This window comes from Patagioenas fasciata, chromosome 34 (genome assembly GCF_037038585.1).
Source record: "Patagioenas fasciata isolate bPatFas1 chromosome 34, bPatFas1.hap1, whole genome shotgun sequence".
Lineage (NCBI taxonomy): Eukaryota > Metazoa > Chordata > Aves > Columbiformes > Columbidae > Patagioenas > Patagioenas fasciata.
The window spans coordinates 3,425,047-3,442,049 of NC_092553.1; the positions used below are offsets into that span (position 1 = coordinate 3,425,047).

The 17,003-nt window shown below is 66.3% G+C and overlaps 2 protein-coding genes across 3 annotated transcripts in view; one reads left to right on the forward strand and one right to left on the reverse strand.

Annotated features, from left to right (window-relative positions):
- The window catches only part of COL11A2 (collagen type XI alpha 2 chain), a 34,771-nt gene extending 25,332 nt beyond the window's left edge, over positions 1-9,439 (forward strand). For both annotated transcript variants that reach the window (XM_071800927.1, XM_071800928.1), the window contains 27 exons: positions 834-887; positions 961-1,068; positions 1,144-1,251; positions 1,319-1,372; positions 1,448-1,501; positions 1,600-1,707; positions 1,793-1,846; positions 1,929-1,982; positions 2,065-2,118; positions 2,254-2,307; positions 2,411-2,518; positions 2,617-2,670; positions 2,764-2,817; positions 2,922-2,975; positions 4,066-4,119; positions 4,222-4,329; positions 4,946-4,999; positions 5,082-5,135; positions 5,271-5,378; positions 5,490-5,543; positions 5,665-5,700; positions 5,796-5,849; positions 6,338-6,584; positions 6,654-6,766; positions 7,861-7,911; positions 8,083-8,307; positions 9,014-9,439. In XM_071800927.1, the coding sequence (XP_071657028.1) occupies positions 834-887; positions 961-1,068; positions 1,144-1,251; positions 1,319-1,372; positions 1,448-1,501; positions 1,600-1,707; positions 1,793-1,846; positions 1,929-1,982; positions 2,065-2,118; positions 2,254-2,307; positions 2,411-2,518; positions 2,617-2,670; positions 2,764-2,817; positions 2,922-2,975; positions 4,066-4,119; positions 4,222-4,329; positions 4,946-4,999; positions 5,082-5,135; positions 5,271-5,378; positions 5,490-5,543; positions 5,665-5,700; positions 5,796-5,849; positions 6,338-6,584; positions 6,654-6,766; positions 7,861-7,911; positions 8,083-8,307; positions 9,014-9,154 (2,271 nt within the window). In that variant the 3' untranslated portion in view covers positions 9,155-9,439. The remainder of the gene's footprint in view (positions 1-833; positions 888-960; positions 1,069-1,143; positions 1,252-1,318; positions 1,373-1,447; positions 1,502-1,599; positions 1,708-1,792; positions 1,847-1,928; positions 1,983-2,064; positions 2,119-2,253; positions 2,308-2,410; positions 2,519-2,616; positions 2,671-2,763; positions 2,818-2,921; positions 2,976-4,065; positions 4,120-4,221; positions 4,330-4,945; positions 5,000-5,081; positions 5,136-5,270; positions 5,379-5,489; positions 5,544-5,664; positions 5,701-5,795; positions 5,850-6,337; positions 6,585-6,653; positions 6,767-7,860; positions 7,912-8,082; positions 8,308-9,013) is intronic.
- A 5,231-nt stretch (positions 9,440-14,670) lies between these two features.
- LOC136114399 (HLA class II histocompatibility antigen, DR alpha chain-like) lies at positions 14,671-16,989 on the reverse strand. The gene is made up of 4 exons (XM_065859755.2): positions 16,731-16,989; positions 15,754-16,011; positions 15,300-15,581; positions 14,671-15,206 (listed from the first exon to the last, which is right to left on the reverse strand). The coding sequence occupies exons 1-4, from the start codon at positions 16,801-16,803 to the stop codon at positions 15,052-15,054; spliced, it is 768 nt and encodes a 255-aa protein (XP_065715827.2). The 5' UTR covers positions 16,804-16,989; the 3' UTR covers positions 14,671-15,051.
- Between the last annotated feature and the right edge of the window lie 14 nt (positions 16,990-17,003).

Consider the following 17,003-nt stretch of genomic DNA (forward strand, 5'->3'; position numbering starts at 1 on the left):
CCCCCCGGGACCCCCCGGGGAACCCCCCCCGGGACCCCCCCTCGGGACCCCCTCCCCCACCACTGACCCCCCCAACATCACTGACCCCCCCCCCCCAACACCTTAACCCCCCCCAACACCACTGCCCCTCCCACACCCCACTACCCCCCCTTGGGACCCCCCCTTGGGACCCCGCCTCGGGACCCCCGCTCCGGGACCTCCCCTCCGGGACCCCCCCCCAACATCACTGACCCCCCCAACACCTTAACCCCCCCAACACCACTGTCCCTCCCACACCCCACTGTCCCACCTTGGAACCCCCCACCTCGGGACCCCCCCCCCGGGACACTGTGCTGGGACCCCCATGGCACTGACCCCCCCATGGCGCTGACCCCCCCATGGCGCTGACCCCCCATCCTGCCCCCCCGGTGACACTGTGCTGACCCCCCCATATTGGGCTGACCCCCCCATCACACTGACCGCCCCCATCGCGCTATCGCCCCCAGGGCGCTGCCCCCCCCATCGCACTGACCCCCCCATCGCACTGACCCCCCCCATCACACTGACCCCCCCATCACACTGACCCCCCCATCACACTGCCCCCCCATCACACTGACCCCCCCCCATCACACTGACCCCCCCATCACACTGACCCCCCCCATCACACTCCCCCCCCATCACACTGCCCCCCCCATCACACTCCCCCCCATCACACTGCCCCCCCCATCACACTCCCCCCCATCACACTGCCCCCCCCCCATCACACTGCCCCCCCCCCATCACACTGACCCCCCCCCCCATCACATTGCCCCCCCCATGGCACTGACCCCCCCGGCGCTGCCCCCCCGGCGCAGGGCGGCCCAGGGCTGAAGGGCAACGAGGGACCAGCGGGACCCCCCGGACCCGCAGTGAGTGTCACCCCCCAGATCCCCCCCAGTTTGTCCCCACGTTCCCCCCCCAAATGTCCATCTGCCCCCCCAGGGCTCCCCCGGCGAGAGAGGCGGCCCAGGCCAGGGGGGTCCCGTTGGCCCCCCCGGGCGCCCGGGCCCGCAGGGACCCCCGGGCCCCTCCGGCGAGAAAGGCGTTCCCGTGAGTGCTTGGGGACAGCGGGGACACGGGGACACGGGGGGGGCCGCACCGCTCACCCCCCCATTCCACCCCCAGGGCGAGAAGGGCCCCATGGGTCCCGCCGGCCGGGACGGCGTCCAGGGCCCCGTGGGGCTACCGGGCCCCGCGGGCCCCCCCGGTGGCCCCGGCGAGGACGGTGACAAGGTGAGGTCCCCCCCCCCCGGTGTCCCCGTGTCCCCCCACGCGGGGCTGAGCGTCCTGTCCCCCCCAGGGCGAGGTGGGCGAGCCGGGCCAGAAGGGAACCAAAGGCAACAAGGGCGAGCACGTGAGTGGCCGTGCCCCCCCCGCCTTGTCCCCGTTGTCCCCCCCACGGCCTCACCGTCCCCTTCTGTCCCCACAGGGTCCCCCCGGCCCCCCCGGGCCCATCGGGCCGGTCGGGCAGCCCGGAGCAGCCGTGAGTACAATGCGGGGGGCGCAATGTGGGGTGGGGGGTGGGGGGTTCCGGTGACCCCCCCGGTGACGGTGACAATGTGACCCCCCCCCCCACCGCAGGGTGCCGACGGGGAACCCGGCGCCCGGGGTCCCCAGGGCCACTTCGGGGCCAAGGGCGACGAGGGGACGCGGGGCTTCAACGGCCCCCCCGGCCCCATCGGGCTCCAGGTGAGACCCCCAGTGTCCCCCCCACCCCGCTGTGTCCCCCCCCTCGTTAATTATCCCCCTCGTTAATTAACCCCCCCCTCCGCAGGGTTTGCCGGGTCCGGCGGGTGAAAAGGGCGAGACGGGTGACGTTGGCCCCATGGTAAGTGACACCGCCCCCCCCATCACTCCGGGTGGGGGTCCCATGGGTGTCCTCACCCTCTGCTTCCTCCCCCCACCCCCAGGGCCCCCCCGGCCCCCCAGGTCCCCGCGGCCCCGCTGGACCCTCTGGAGCAGACGTAAGTGACCCCCCCGCCCCCCCTTCCCATCCCCATTGGGGTGAGCGGGGTGACCTGGGGTGACCCCTCTGCCCCCCAACAGGGACCCCAGGGACCCCCCGGTGGCGTCGGGAACCTGGGCCCCCCCGGTGAGAAGGTACGTCCGGGACATCGGGGTTCACCCCCGGGTTGGGGGGGGAGCTGCGTTATTGGGGTGTCAAGGGGGGGTTGGTCATGGGTGGGGGGGACGGGGCGGCACGGGGGGGGCGCTGACTGTCTGTCCCCATTTCAGGGGGACCCCGGTGAATCAGGGGCCCCAGGAATCCAAGGAGAGCCAGGGGTGAAGGTGAGTGACAGGGGGACACCGTCATTGTCCCCTTGTGCCACTGGCCCCCCCCTTGTGCCGCTGACCCCCCCCTTGTGCCGCTGACCCCCCCACTGCACCGCAGGGCCCGCGAGGCGAGCGAGGGGAGAAGGGAGAAGCCGGAGCCGCGGGGGCCGCGGGGCCACCGGGAGGAAAGGGCCCCCCCGGCGACGACGGACCCAAGGGCAACCCCGTGAGTGCCGTGTCCCCCCAACACGGGGGACACAGGGGACGTGGGGGGGTTCGCGGGGGTGTCCGGGCCCCCCCAGGCATCTCCTCCCTCTGTTCCAGGGCCCCGTCGGCTTTCCAGGCGACCCCGGCCCCCCCGGTGAAATGGGCCCCAGGGTGAGTGTTGTGTCCCCCCCCAGAACGCGTGTTGGGGTTCGGGGGGTTTGGGGGTTCTCGCGGTGACCCCGCGTTGTCCCACGTCCCCCCCAGGGCCAGGACGGAGCGAAGGGCGAGCGCGGCGAGGACGGGGAGCCCGGGGAGCCGGTGAGTGCCGCGGTGCCGTGGGGGGGCTCACCCGGACCCCCCGTGAATTTTGGGGTCCCCCCCGGTCCCCTCATCCTCGCTCACCTCCTCTTGTCCTCCTGCAGGGCTCCCCGGGCCCCACGGGCGAGAACGGCCCCCCCGGCCCCCTGGGGAAGAGGGTAAGCGCTGGGTGACGGCTCCGGGTGTCACCCGCCCTGTGTCACCCGCCCTGTGTCACCCGCCCTGTGTCACCCAACCCGTGTCCCCGTCACCCGCCCCGTGTCACCTGCCCGCTGTCCCTGTCCCTCACCCCGTGTCACCTGCCCCGTGTCACCCGCCCTGTGTCCCCGTCCCTCACCCCATGTCACCCGCCCACTGTCCCCATCCCTCACCCCGTGTCACCCGCCCCGTGTCCCCGTCCCTCACCCCGTGTCACCTGCCCCGTGTCACCCGCCCACTGTCCGTGTCACCCACCCCGTGTCACCCACCCCGTGTCCCCATCTCTCACCCCATGCCACCTGCCCCGTGTCACCTGCCCACTGTCCCTGTCCCTCACCCCGTGTCACCCGCCCCGTGTCACCCGCCCACTGTCCGTGTCACCTGCCCCGTGTCACCCACCCCGTGTCCCCGTCTCTCACCCCATGCCACCTGCCCCGTGTCACCTGCCCGCTGTCCCTGTCCCTCACCCTGTGTCGCCCGCCCTGTGTCCCTGTCCCTCACCTCGTGTCACCCACTTCGTGTCACCCGTCCCTCACCCCGTGTCACCCACCCCGTGTCCCCTGCTCCATGTCTCCCACTCAGTGTCCCCATCCCTCACCCCGTGTCCCCGTCCCTCACCCTGTGTCACCCGCCCCGTGTCACCTGCCCCATGTCCCCGTCCCTCACCCCGTGTCACCCGCTCGCTGTCCCTGTCCCTCACCCTGTGTCACCCACCCTGTGTCACCTGCCCCATGTCCCCGTCCCTCACCCCGTGTCACCCGCTCACTGTCCCTGTCCCTCACCCTGTGTCACCCACCCCGTGTCACCTGCCCCATGTCCCCGTCCCTCATCCCGTGTCACCCGCTCGCTGTCCCCGTCCCTCACCCTGTGTCACCCACCCCATGTCACCTGCCCCATGTCCCCGTCCCTCATCCCGTGTCACCCGCTCACTGTCCCCGTCCCTCACCCTGTGTCACCCACCCAGTGTCACCTGCCCCATGTCCCCGTCCCTCATCCCGTGTCACCCGCTCGCTGTCCCCGTCCCTCACCGCCCCGCGTCTCCTCCCGCAGGGTCCCGCCGGCTCCCCCGGCCCCGAGGGCCGTCAGGGCGAGAAGGGCGCCAAGGTGAGCGATTCGGTGCCACCCCGGCATGGGGACACCCTGGTGGCACCACCGGGCTCTGTGTCTGTGGGGTGGGTGTCACCTCTCTGTCCTTTGTCACCGCAGGGAGAACCGGGTGCCGTGGGGGCTCCTGGCAAGACGGGACCCGTGGGTCCCCAGGGCCTCGCGGGGAAGCAGGGACCCGACGGGCTCAGGGGGCTGCCCGGCTCCGTGGTGAGTGACAGTGTCTGGTGACAAGTGCCACCGTCCCGGTGACGAGTCCCAATGTCCCGGTGACAAGGGCCACCATCCCAGTGACAAGTGACAGCATCCCAGTGACACGTGACAGCATCCTGGTGCCCAGTGCCACCATCCCGGTGACAAGTCCCAATGTCCCGGTGACAAGTGCCAGTGTCCTGGTGACAAGTGTCAGTGTCCTGGTGACTAGTCCCAATCTCCCGGTGACAAGTCCCAATGTCCCAGTGACAAGTGACAGCATCCTGGTGCCAAGTGCCAGTGTCCTGGTGCCCAGTGCCACCGTCCCGGTGACAAGTGCCAATGTCTCGGTGACAAGTGTCACCATCCCGGTGACAAGTCCCAATGTCCCGGTGACAAGTGCCAGTGTCCCGGTGACAAGTGCCAATGTCCTGGTGACAAGTCCCAATGTCCCGGTGTTGGCACCGGGGTCCCGGGTGGTAGCGCGGGGGGGTCTGAGGCGCAGGGCAGACCAGGGGTGAGGGTCCGACTGTCACCGCGGGAGGGACGGTGACACGGGGGTGACCGGGGTGTGCGCTGTGCCAGTGCCACCGTTTCGGAGCGCGGGTCTCACCCCGTCCTGTCCCCCGTGCAGGGAGAACAAGGCAAACCGGGCACCACGGGCCAGGCTGGGCCACCAGGACCAGTGGTGAGTGCGGCCCCGGCCCCCAGCCCCCCGAGGGGGGTCCCCCCCTTTCCGCTCCCCACGTCTCACCCGTGCACCCCCACAGGGCCCCCCGGGTCTCCCCGGCCTCAAAGGCGACACCGGCGCCAAAGGAGAGAAGGTGAGCGGGGTGACGCGGGTGCTCGGGGTCACCGCGGCACCCTAAACAGTTTGGGGTCCGTGACACCCAGTGAAGACCCCGAACTGTGGGTCCCCTGGGTGCTGTCACCTCAGTGTCCCCTCCATGTCCCCCCAGGGCCACCCTGGTCTCATCGGCCTGATCGGCCCCCCCGGGGAGCAGGGGGAGAAGGGCGACCGGGGCCTCCCCGGCCCCCCGGGCTCCGTGGGGCAGAAAGGAGAGACGGTGAGCGCGGGGGGGTCGTGGTTGGGGGTCCCTGCAGGGGACGATTGGGGGTCTCTGGGGGGTGCTGGACGGGGCCGTCCCCGTTTGCTCACGCTGTTTCTGCTCATGCAGGGGATCCCTGGTGCCACCGGCCCCATCGGCCCCACCGGCCCCCCCGGGCTTCCCGTGAGTGTCCCCATGTCCTGTGTCCCTGTGTCGCCCCCCTCTCTTGTGCTTGAGCTTTTGGGGGGCCACTGTGTCCCCCCCATGCCAGCCCCGGTCACTGACTCCCGCTCTTGCTTCGCAGGGCCCAGCGGGTCCCAAAGGTGCCAAGGGAGCCATGGTAAGCGCTGAGCCGGTGTCCCCACCCTCAGCCCCGGTGTCCCCACCGTGTCCCCACCCTCAGCCCTGGTGTCCCTGAGCATCTCTTTCCTCCAGGGCCAAGCCGGACCCAAAGGTGAACGTGGACCCCCGGGACCCCCCGGACACCCGGTGAGCGGCTCAAGGGAAAGGGGTGACACGTGCCCCATTTCCCCAAAAATAAGCCCTACTCCGAATATAAGCCCTACTCCAAAAATAAGCCCTACTCCGAAAAAAAGCACTACTCAAAAATAAGCCCTACTCCAAAAATAAGCCCTACTCCGAATACAAGCCCTGCTCAAAAAATAAGTCCTACTCCAAAATATAAGCCCTCCTCAAAATATAAGCCCTACTCCAAAAATAAGCCCTAGTTACAGTTCGTTAAGAAAGCCGGTTTAAACAGCATCCAGGCAACCGTATGTGTAAAAAAGCGCCTTTTGGAGCAAAAACTGTATAAGTCCCTGTCTTATTTTTGGGGAAACAGGGTAGAACGGCCCCTCGCAGGTGAAATGACCCCTGGGGTGGGTGCGGAGGGGTGGTCCCCACCTCAGAACGCTGAGCACGGGGGTGTTTGGGCTGGGGGTCGCAGCTCGGGTGCTGACGGTGCCCCCCGTCCGCAGGGCCCCCCCGGGGAGGTGATCCAGCCGCTGCCCATCCAGCTGCCCAAGAAGAGCCGGCGCTCCGTCGACGGCAGCCGGCTGCTGCGGGACCAGGAGAGCGCGGCGGCCGAGGGCGCGGAGGAGATCCTGGGCTCGCTCAGCTCCCTCAAGCGGGAGATCGAGGGGCTGCGGCGCCCCACGGGCACCCGCGACAACCCTGCGCGCACCTGCCAGGACCTGCGGCTCAGCCACCCGGGGCTGCCGGACGGTGAGCGGCGCGGCGCTGAGCGCGGTGCTGAGCGCGGCGCTGGGTGCTGACCCCGTTCCTCCCTCGCAGGTGAGTACTGGATCGACCCCAACCAGGGCTGCGCCAGAGACTCCTTCAAGGTTTACTGCAACTTCACGGCGGGCGGGGAGACCTGCGTGTTCCCCAGCGAGGACGCCCAGGAGGTGAGGGGGCGCGGGGGGGACCTGGGGGTCAGCTGAGAGCAGGAGATGGGGGGAGGCTGATCTCCGAATGGCCTAAGGGAGCTTGGGGCACGGAGGGGGTTGGACTCTTCTCTCCTCCCGCCGGGGGAGGTTGAGGTGGGGTGTGAGGAACAAGTTGTCCATGGGAAGGGGTTGAACAGGCAGAGCTGGACTCACCACCCTGGAGGGGTTGAAAAGGCGTTCAGAGGTTGGCGGGGACGGGGATCAGTGCTGGAGTTGGGTTGTGGTTGGATGGATGGTCCTGAGGGTCCCTCCAAGCAAAATGATTCTGTGATTCAAAGAGGGCGCTGTGGGGCTCCCCACTTGCTCATGGCCACCTCTTACTTTCCCTCTCCCTCTCCTCTCCTCTCCACTCCCCTCCCCTCTCCTCTATCCTGCTCCCTTCCCTTCCCTTCCCTTCCCTTCCCTTCCCTTCCCTTCCCTTCCCTTCCCTTCCCTTCCCTTCCTTTCCCTTCCCTTCCCTTCCCTTCCCTTCCCTTCCCTTCCCTTCCCTTCCCTTCCCTTCCCTTCCCTTCCCTTCCCCTCCCTTCCCCTCCCTTCCCTTCCCTTCCCTTCCCTTCCCTTCCCTTCCCTTCCCTTCCCTTCCCTTCCCTTCCCTTCCCTTCCCTTCCCTTCCCTTCCCTTCCCTTCCCTTCCCTTCCCTTCCCTTCCCTTCCCTTCCCTTCCCTTCCCTTCCCTTCCCTTCCCTTCCCTTCCCTTCCCTTCCCTTCCCCTCCCTTCCCCTCCCCTCCCCTCCCCTCCCCTCCCCTCCCTTCCCTTCCCTTCCCTTCCCTTCCCTTCCCTTCCCTTCCCTTCCCTTCCCTTCCCTTCCCTTCCCTTCCCTTCCCTTCCCTTCCCTTCCCTTCCCTTCCCTTCCCTTCCCTTCCCTTCCCTTCCCTTCCCTTCCCTCCCCTCCCCTCCCCTCCCCTCCCCTCCCCTCCCCTCCCCTTCCCCTCCCCTTCCCCTCCCCTTCCCCTCCCCTTCCCCTCCCCTTCCCCTCCCCTTCCCCTCCCCTCCCCTCTCTCCTCCTCCCCTCCCCTCCCCTCCCTTCCCTCCTCTTTCCCTCCCCTCCCCAGGTGAAGGTGTCGGCGTTGGACCAGGAGCATCCCCAGCGCTGGAGCAGCCGGGTGAGGACGCCGCGGGCTGTCTAAGGCAATGGAGAAACGTCCCCCATTGAACTTGAACCTCGCAGCCCTTCCCATGATCTCCCCCTCCCCAGCCGCCTCCCCCGGGGGGTCCGGACCCCAGCAGACCCCTCAGACCATTGTCACACGTTAATTGGTGTGTGGTTCCCGCAGTTCTCCTACGTGGACTCGGAGTCGCGGGCGCTGGGCGTGGTGCAGCTGACGTTCCTGCGGCTCCTGAGCGTCTCGGCGCGGCAGAACTTCACCTACGGCTGCCAGCGCCGGCCCGGCGCGGCCACCGGCGACCCCCGGCGCGCCCTGCGCTTCCTGGCGGCCAATGAGGAGGAGCTGGGCTACCACAGCAGCCCCTACGTCAAGGCGGTGGAGGACGGCTGCGTGGTGAGCGCGGCGGGGACGGCGGGGACACTGGGGACATTGGTGATGGGGTTGGAGGCACTGAAGGGATGGAGGGACTGGAGGAACTGGAGGGATGGAGGAACTGGAGGGACTGAAGGAACTGAAGGGATGGTGGAACAGGTGGAACTGGAGGAACTTGGAGGAACAGGAGGGATGGAGGGATGATGGAACTGGAGGGATGGAGGAAAACTCGAGGGATGGTGGAACTGGAGGAACTGGAGGGATGGAGGGATGGTGGAACAGGAGTGATGGAGGGATGATGGAACTGGAGGGATGGTGGAACAGAAGGGATGGAAGGATGGAGGAACAGGAGCAATGGAGGGATGGAGGAACGGGAGCGATGGAGGGATGGAGGAACTGAAGGGATAGAGGAACTGGAGGCATGGAGGGATGATGGAACAGGAGGGATGATGGAACAGGAGGGATGAAGGAACTGGAGGGATGATGGAACAGGAGGGATGAAGGAACTGGAGGGATGATGGAACAGGAGGGATGAAGGAACTGGAGGGATGATGGAACTGGAGGGTTGGAAGGGTGGAGGGATGGTGGAACCCCCCATGCTGGTCACCCTGGCCATGGCCGCCCCAGCGCGCTCCCCAGCCATGGCGGCGTGTGGGGTCCCCATGGCCGAGCATCAGCAGCCGCCATGCGAGGCCCCAGGCGACCCCGTCCCCATGTCCACCCCCAGGACCCCTCGGGCCACGTGGTGCTGGAGCTGAACACCCCCCGTCCGGAGCAGCTCCCGCTGCGGGACGTGCGCCTCGCCGCCCCCGCCGCCCCCGGCCAGCACCTCCGCTTCCGCCTGGGCCCGGCGTGCTTCCTGGGCTAGGACTGCACCCCAACACCGCCATGAGACTCAGATTAAACCTATATTGAATATAGAGAGACACGGAGAGGAGACGACTCCAGAGAGCCGCGCTGCCTCCTCCCTCCCTCCCGCTCGCCCTCCGGCACCCGCTCACAGCATCTAAGGGATTATTTTATAGAAGGGATCATTTTCCACACCGAACAGAGGGGATGGTGCTGGGGTTCGCCTCCTCCTCCCCTCCCCTTCCCCTCCCTTCCCCTCCCTTCCTCTCCCTTCCTCTCCCTTCCTCTCCCTTCCTCTCCCTTCCTCTCCCCTCCCTTCCTCTCCCCTCCCCTCCCCTCCCCTCCCCTCCCCTCCCCTCCCCTCCCCTTTCCCCTCCCCTCCCCTCCCCTTTCCCCTCCCCTCCCCTCCCCTTTCCCCTCCCCTCCCCTCCCCTCCCCTTTCCCCTCCCCTCCCCTTTCCTCTCCTCTCCCCTCCCCTCCCCTCCCCTCCCCTCCCCTTCCCTTCCCTCCCCTCCCCTCCCCTCCCCTCCCCTCCCCTCCCCTTTCCCCTCCCCTCCCCTCCCCTCCCCTTTCCTCTCCCCTCCCCTCCCCTCCCCTCCCCTTTCCCCTCCCCTCCCCTCCCCTCCCCTCCCCTCCCCTCCCCTCCCCTCCCCTCCCCTCCCCTCCCCTCCCCTTTCCCCTCCCCTCCCCTCCCCTCCCCTCCCCTCCCCACCCCTCCCCTCCCCTCCCCTCCCCTCTTCTCCCCTCCCCTCCCCTCTTCTCCCCTCCCCTCCCCTCTTCTCCCCTCCCCTCCCCCCCTCCCCTCCCCGCCCTGTTTGAGGAGCAAAGGGGTTGTGGTGCCATACGGGGTGACGGTCAAACATGGCGAGCGTGGGTTGGGGTGACACCGAGCCCCCTCTGTCCCGTGTGGATTCAACCACAACGGCCCTCGCGTGTCCAGAATGGGACACAGGGGGCAGCCACCTCGTTATCCCTCATTATCCCGCTAATTAATGGTCATTAATTGGGACAAATGTCAAGCTCAGCGGCTCCGAAGGGCCAACCCGCCATTGCAAAGGGTCCCTCACAGCATCCCGCCCTCGGCGGGGAGCGGGGAGCGGGGCCTCGTGTTTTCACTCCGCTTTATTTTATATTGTAAATTAATTGCGTTATTTAAAGGAGTGGACACAGCCATTGGGACCCCGCGGCGCCCGCTTGGGACCCCCCAAAAACACCACACAAAAGGGAATTTCTGCATGAGGCGAACGCGCTGAGGGGGGAAATGAGTGAAAATAAATGTAAAAAAATATAATTTTCTTGAAAATGAGACATTTAAAGGGCGCCAACGTTTGCTTTTGAGTTTTCTTAAGAAGCAGAGGGGGCGGCCGCCCGGGCGAAGCTTTGTGAGCGATTCTTAAAGTGTTGTAATAGATCATCTCTAATTTTGCTGCTTTTGGGAGGTTTGTGGGTTTTCTTGTTGTTTCTTTTTGTCGATTCTGGGTGTGATTTGGTCCGTCCTGCAGCGGGCTTGGAAATGGGGGAGAAAAGGAGGGAAATGGTTAAAAAAAAGGCAAGAAAAAAGAAGAAAATGCGAAGAAAAAAACCCCACAAAACAAACGCAAGTGAGGAAAAAAGCACGAAACGAAGACAAAAAGCAAACGGAACACGGAAGAAGCAAAAGAGCAACAAACGAGAAAATGCACAAATCCAAAAAAAAACCGCAAATATACAAGAAAATAAGAGAAAATAACACAAAAGAGCCCGGGAACAGAAAGGGCGGGAACGGCGCGAGGCTGAGGGGGAGTAAAAAGGGCGGGAACGGCGCGAGGCTGAGGGGGCGATAAAAGGGCGGGAACGGCGCGAGGCTGAGGGGGCGATAAAAGGGCGGGAACGGCGCGAGGCTGAGGGGGCGATAAAAGGGCGGGAACGGCGCGAGGCTGAGGGGGCGATAAAAGGGCGGGAACGGCGCGAGCCTGCGCTGAGGTGATGAACGGCAGCAGAGCGGCAGCAGAGCGGGGAGCGACGGGCGACGGGCGCTGAGCGGTCGCTTGGTGGCGCCGGGCCGGTCCTTCCAGCCTCCGGGCCGGTCCTCGCAGACCCCAGGCCGGTCCCGCAGCTCCCCGGGCCGATCCCCACAGCTCCCCGGGCCGATCCCCACAGCTCCCCGGGCCGATCCCCACAGCTCCCCGGGCCGATCCCTCAACTCCCCGCGTCTGTCCCGCAGCTCCCCGGGGCCGTTCCCCGCAGCTCCCCGGACCAGTCCCCACTGCTCCCCGGACCGGTTCCACAGCTCCCCGGGCCGGTCCCCGCAGCTCCTCGGGGCCGTTCCCCGCAGCTCCCCGGACCAGTCCCCGCAGCTCCTCGGGTCGGTCCCTCAACTCCCCGGGCCGGTCCCACAGCTCCCCGGGCCGGTCCCACAGCTCCCCGGACCAGTCTCGCAGCCTCCCCGGGCCGGTCCCGCAGCTCCCCGGGCCGGTCCCGCAGCTCCCCGGGCCGGTCCCGCAGCTCCCCGGGCCGGTCCCCGCAGCTCCCCGGGCCGATCCCTCAACTCCCCGGGTCCGTCCCGCAGCTCCCCGGGCCGGTCCCACAGCTCCCCGGGCCGGTCCCACAGCTCCCCGGACCAGTCCCCGCAGCTCCCCGGACCAGTCCCCGCAGCTCCCCGGGCCGGTCCCGCAGTCCCCGGGCCGTTCCTCGCAGCTCCCCGGCCCAGTCCCGCAGCCTCCGGCTCGTCCCGCAGCCTCCGGCCCGTCCCGCAGCCTCCGGCCCGTCCCGCCCCGCGTCCCCGTCGGGCAGCGGCGCCGCTCCAGGTGAGAACCGGCGGCTTTTCCCGCGAGGGGCGGCCCCGAAAGCACTCGGGGGGGGACCGAGGGGCATCGAACTACGAATCCTCATGTCAAACAGTCTACCCAGAATATATAGATACCTGTATACATACTGGTAGCTGTATTCACAGGTTAATTTAGGGGGGGACTGAGACATTGAACTGCGAGTCCTCATGTCAAACAGTCCCCGGAATGTATAGATACCTGTATACATGTTGATAGCTTTATTTACTGGTTAATTTAGGGGGGGACTGAGACATTGAACTGTGAGTCCTTATGTCAAACAGTCTACCCAGAACATATAGATACCTGTATACATATTGATAGCTGTATTTACAGGTTAATTTGGGGGAAGGGACTGAGACATTGAACTATGAATCCTCATGTCAAACAGTCTACCCAGAATATATAGATACCTGTATACATACTGGTAGCTGTATTCACAGGTGAATTTAGGGGGGGGACTGAGATATCGAGCTGTGAATCCTTATTTACATAAGGATTTTATTTACAACAGTCCCCACAACATACAGATACCTGTATACATACTGGTAGCTGTATTCACAGGTGAATTTAGGGGTTGAGACTGAGATATCGAGCTGTGAACCCTCATGTAAAACAGTCCCCGGAATGTATAGATACAGCAGAGTTTTTAAATAGCCTCGTTCTGTTGGTTTTCTCCGGGGCGTTTATGATTTCAGGGGCTGTATATTGCGCTCTTACGTGGTGCCCGCGTTGCCCTCTTTTGTTCATTCATTATTTCAACTTGCAAAGTGCGGAGGAGGCGGATGCCGTCATTTCTGAGGTGTTTCTGATGCGTCCATGTGCAGGCTGGGAGGATGAGGAGGGTCAGAGTGAAGGCTCGAACAGCCTCAGGCTGAATGTTCTATCCCTTTTTAATCGATTTGTAATTATTGAGTGGAAACTATTGGGTTGTTACTGAAGCCGGTGCTGCGGTGGGGAGGCGGCAGCGACCGCCGACCCCGCGGGGTCTGTCTGCCTGTCCTTCTGTCTGTCTGTCTGTCTGCCCTTATGTCCGTCCGTCCGTCCGTCCTGCCGGCTCAGGGACAGGGGATTTCCACCCAAGCCGGTGTCCCCCCCTCCGCCCCCGCCGCCGTTTCGGGGAAAGGGCCGCGGCTGCTCTCCAGTAACCCCAGCCCAGCCAATCAGCAGGCGGCACTGCCCGCGTCACCAGTCTCCGGCAGACTCCGGGCAGCGCGGCTCCCAGCACAGCGGCCGCTCCGCAGCACGTGTCGCGGCACCGAGGGACAAGCGTCGCGTTCCCCTCTGCCCCGGCCGTGTCCCCAGGGCGTGCTGGTGGCCCCAGCGCTGAGCTCGGGGCGCAGCGTGGGGGGACAGACCCACGATGGGGACCAGCGCCACGTTGACCCTGGTTCTGCCCGATCACCACCGGGTGATGCCGGGGCTGCGGGCTTGCCTGTTTCTGCGATTTTTGCCCTAGAGACACTTGTCTCCAGGCGGTTCTGCTCCGTGCTGGTCGGCCCTCACCACTTCCACTGGGGGCTCAGGTGGGTGCCACTGGTGTCCCCACGCACCCCCAGCGTGTCACCCACGTGCGAGGCGGCCGGGTTTCACATCCTCCTCGCTGTGCGTCGTCCGCTTTCTGTTCCGGCCGCATCTTCCCCTCCTAGCGAGGGGGGAAGCAGACCCCGAGCTGCTGTGCTGCCTGCTCCATGTCACTGCTCCCGGGAGGGATTTGCTTCTTGTCGGGGCGTTTCCTCCTCTCCTCCACAGCCCCACGGCAATGGTGGGTTTGCCAGTTTGTGTCCCCATCTTGATCATGGCATGTGAGGCTCGCACGTGGGGCTCAGCGCGTCCCTGGCCTGTGGGACGGACCCTGTCGTGGGCACAAACTGGAGCTCCAGTAGCAAAGGTCTCCAGCCCGGGCTCTGCACGGGGGCCGTGCCAGGTCCCACGGAGCCCCCCGCCACCCCCGGCCCACGCGCACGAGCCTCGTGCGCAGAGCCCACAGACCCGGGCAGCAAAGAGGAACCAGAATAGGCGCTGCCGGAGGCTTCCTGAGCCGGGCCGTGGCGTCTCAGCAGTCAGCACGCAAAGCTGCTGCTGGGAGAACTGGTCTGGCTGAGGGCAAGGTCCAGCCTTGCTCCCCGCCACACCCTGGGCAACAGCTCTCGGGGCTCCCCTCCGCCGCTCAGGGTACGTTCACGTGCGTGGGGTGTGATGCCTGTAGGTTGAACCGGTCCCATTGCCTGTACTCCGCCTGTTCGCCCTCTGTGTTGTCCCTTGGCCTTTAACCCTGCAGGGGCGTCAGCCACTGCGCCCTCGCACCTGTGGGGTGAACAGCGGTGTCGTGGAGCCCAACCACCCCTGGGGGGCTCCCTGGACACTGGTGGAGCCAGCGAGGGCTCCCCCTGCCCAGGACCTGCTGTTGTCGCTCCCCACACCCGGGGAGACACATCCCCCAGGGCCCCTGTTGGTGCCTGTGGTGTGGATGGGTGGGCCTGTCCCAGAGCCCCTTCTGGCCTTGCCGTGAGTGTGACCGTGTCCATGGGCCACCAGTGGGCACGTCCCCCATGGGACCGTCCCTTAGAGGTGCTGAGATGCCACCTACCTTGGCTGGGAGAACCTGGGAGTCCTGAAGTCACCCAATCCCTCCTAAATCCCTGGAGCTCCACCCCATAGATCACCCGGAGGCCGAGGGGCTTGTGGAGCTGCCGTCACCTGCTGCATGGTGCAGAGAAGGGTCTTGGAGTGAGGGTCACCCAGCAGGATCAACCCAACCCACTTTATTGTGGCGACAAAGCAGCAGAGCAGGAGTGGGGGGTGTGGGACTGTGCGCTGTGGGGCAGCTGTGGGGCAGGAGACACCTCCCTTCCCTTCAGGGGTCTGCAGGGGAGACCCCACGTCTGGGCAGGGAGATGTGGCGTCTGCAGCTGGAGATGGGCACAGGGATGGGCCCTGGTGGGTCTGGCTCTGGGCACGGCCCCAACATGGGTGTGCGTAGTGCACACGGGACAAGGGGGTGCAGAGGAGGTGGGGCAGGGACACAGAGCACCGAGGTGAGCAGATCCCCCCTGGCTGAAGCGGGGCTGGCTGAGGGTGGGGGCTGCAGGGAGCCCTGGGCTCTGCCGCCTCACAAGAGGCCCCGCTGGTTGCGGGCGCTGTTCATCTTCATGGCCTTGATGATGAGGATGGTGCCCACGACGATGCCGACGATGCCCACGGCCAGGCCCAGGGCACACACCAGGGTCTCGGTGCTCTCGGAGGTGGGGAGCGGCAGCTCGGGCTCTGCGGGGGGTGAGGGTGGGTGCTGAGCTCCCAGCGCTGCCTGCGAGGGGAGGGGACCCAGGCGTCCGGGCCCAGCCCAGCCCCCATGCTCACCCCAGTGCTTCAGGAGGGCGGTGGACAGCCCCTCGTGCTCCACACGGCAGTCGTAGTAGTCCCCCCGGGTGGGGACGAAGGGCAGGTAGGAGAACTTGCGGAAGGTGCGGTCCTGCCCTCGGTAGAAAACGGTCTCGAAGACTCCGTCCTGCACCTCCTTCCCGTTCCTGAGCCACGTGATGGAGATCACGGGTGGCCAGAACTTGTGCACGTAGCAGATCAGGACGTTGGGGTCCTCCAGCTCCACAGGGTCCTCAGAGAACACCGTCACCTCAGGTGGTGCTGAGGAGATGCAGAAGGGGTTAGTGCAGCCTGGGGTTGGCCTTGGGCTGTGCCCGGTTCCCCTTGCTCCAGGGGACCAGGGCGCTGAACACCCGCTGCCAGCTGGGCCGAGGATGTGGGAGTGACATCCCCGGGGGTGACAGCACTGGCCGTGCCATGGCCGGGTTGTTACCGATGGTTCCCTGAGAGCGGTTGGACCTTTCCATATCGTTCTCCAAGTTCTGTTTCATTACAACCATGTTCTGCAGCGCTCCCTGTGCCTGGAAGCTGGTGTATTCGCTGAACTCAGGCAGGCGCCACACGGTCTCTTTCTTCTGCAGGTCCATGTGGAAGATCTCGTCCCCATCGAAATCAAACATGAACTCGCCGCCCTCCTGCTGCAGCCTTTCATCCCGCTGGTATAAGTCAACCTGGACCTCCACGTGCCCCACTGGGAAGGGACAGGCAGTCAGGTCAGTGCCCCTCCCAGCGCCACAGGGCTCCCCCATCTCCCCATAGGCTCCCCATGGGGACACTGTGAGAGCACAGGGACCCTGATGGGGGGAACAGCCCACCCAGAGCCTCCCCCATCCCCGGGGTCCCGCAGGGCTGGGCAGATGCTGACACCCCTCCCCTCACCGCTCTGTCCCCAGCACCAGCACCTCCATGCCCTCGGGAGGTTTCCCTTCTCATCCCCTGAGGCCGGGCCAGTGACAGGCTGTGGGGACCACAGGGCCTGTCCCCAAAGGTGCTGTGGGGTGCGGCACTGGTCCCAGGGCCCCAGGGACTTGGGCACTGTCACTCGTGCCCCACACAGTGACCTGCCCGAGCTGTGGGGCACAGCTGCTGCGATTGATGCCCAGGAGCAGCGGGTGCTGCAGGGACCTGACCCACAGAGCTGGGTGACTCAGTGCAGGGGGAGCTGGGCCAGGGGAGCTCCAGGAACAGCGTCCTGGTCCCTCCTTCGCAGCCTGTCCTGCCCTGCTGGGGTGCGCCTGGGACCCCTCCCCAGCAGGGGTTACCCACAGCCATGGGGGGACGGAGCTCCCCGTGCCCAGGGCGCTGCCTCAGCCCCGGCACCGTCCCCACAGCCCCAGCCCGGGGCTCCAGGGCACCCCGTGCCCAGCTCTGCCCCCAGACCCACCACCCCGTCCCGGTGCCCTCACGCACCTTTCACGGCCCCCGCGGCCGGCAGGGTCAGCAGCGCCAGCAGCGCCAGCAGGACGCCCCGTCCTCCGGCCATGGCCGCTCGTGGCACCGGGCAGCGAGAGCGGGACCGGGCGAGGGGCCGGCGCTGCTCTTGGCCGGGAACTGGGTGCTGGGGGCCTGTGCCCGCGGGACGGGGCCCCCCGGGGCTCAGCCAATGGGAGGGCGCCCTGCTGGTGACTCGGGTGTTCCCAGGCAGAGCAGCAGCGCAGAGCGCCCTGCGGAGCAGACAGACGG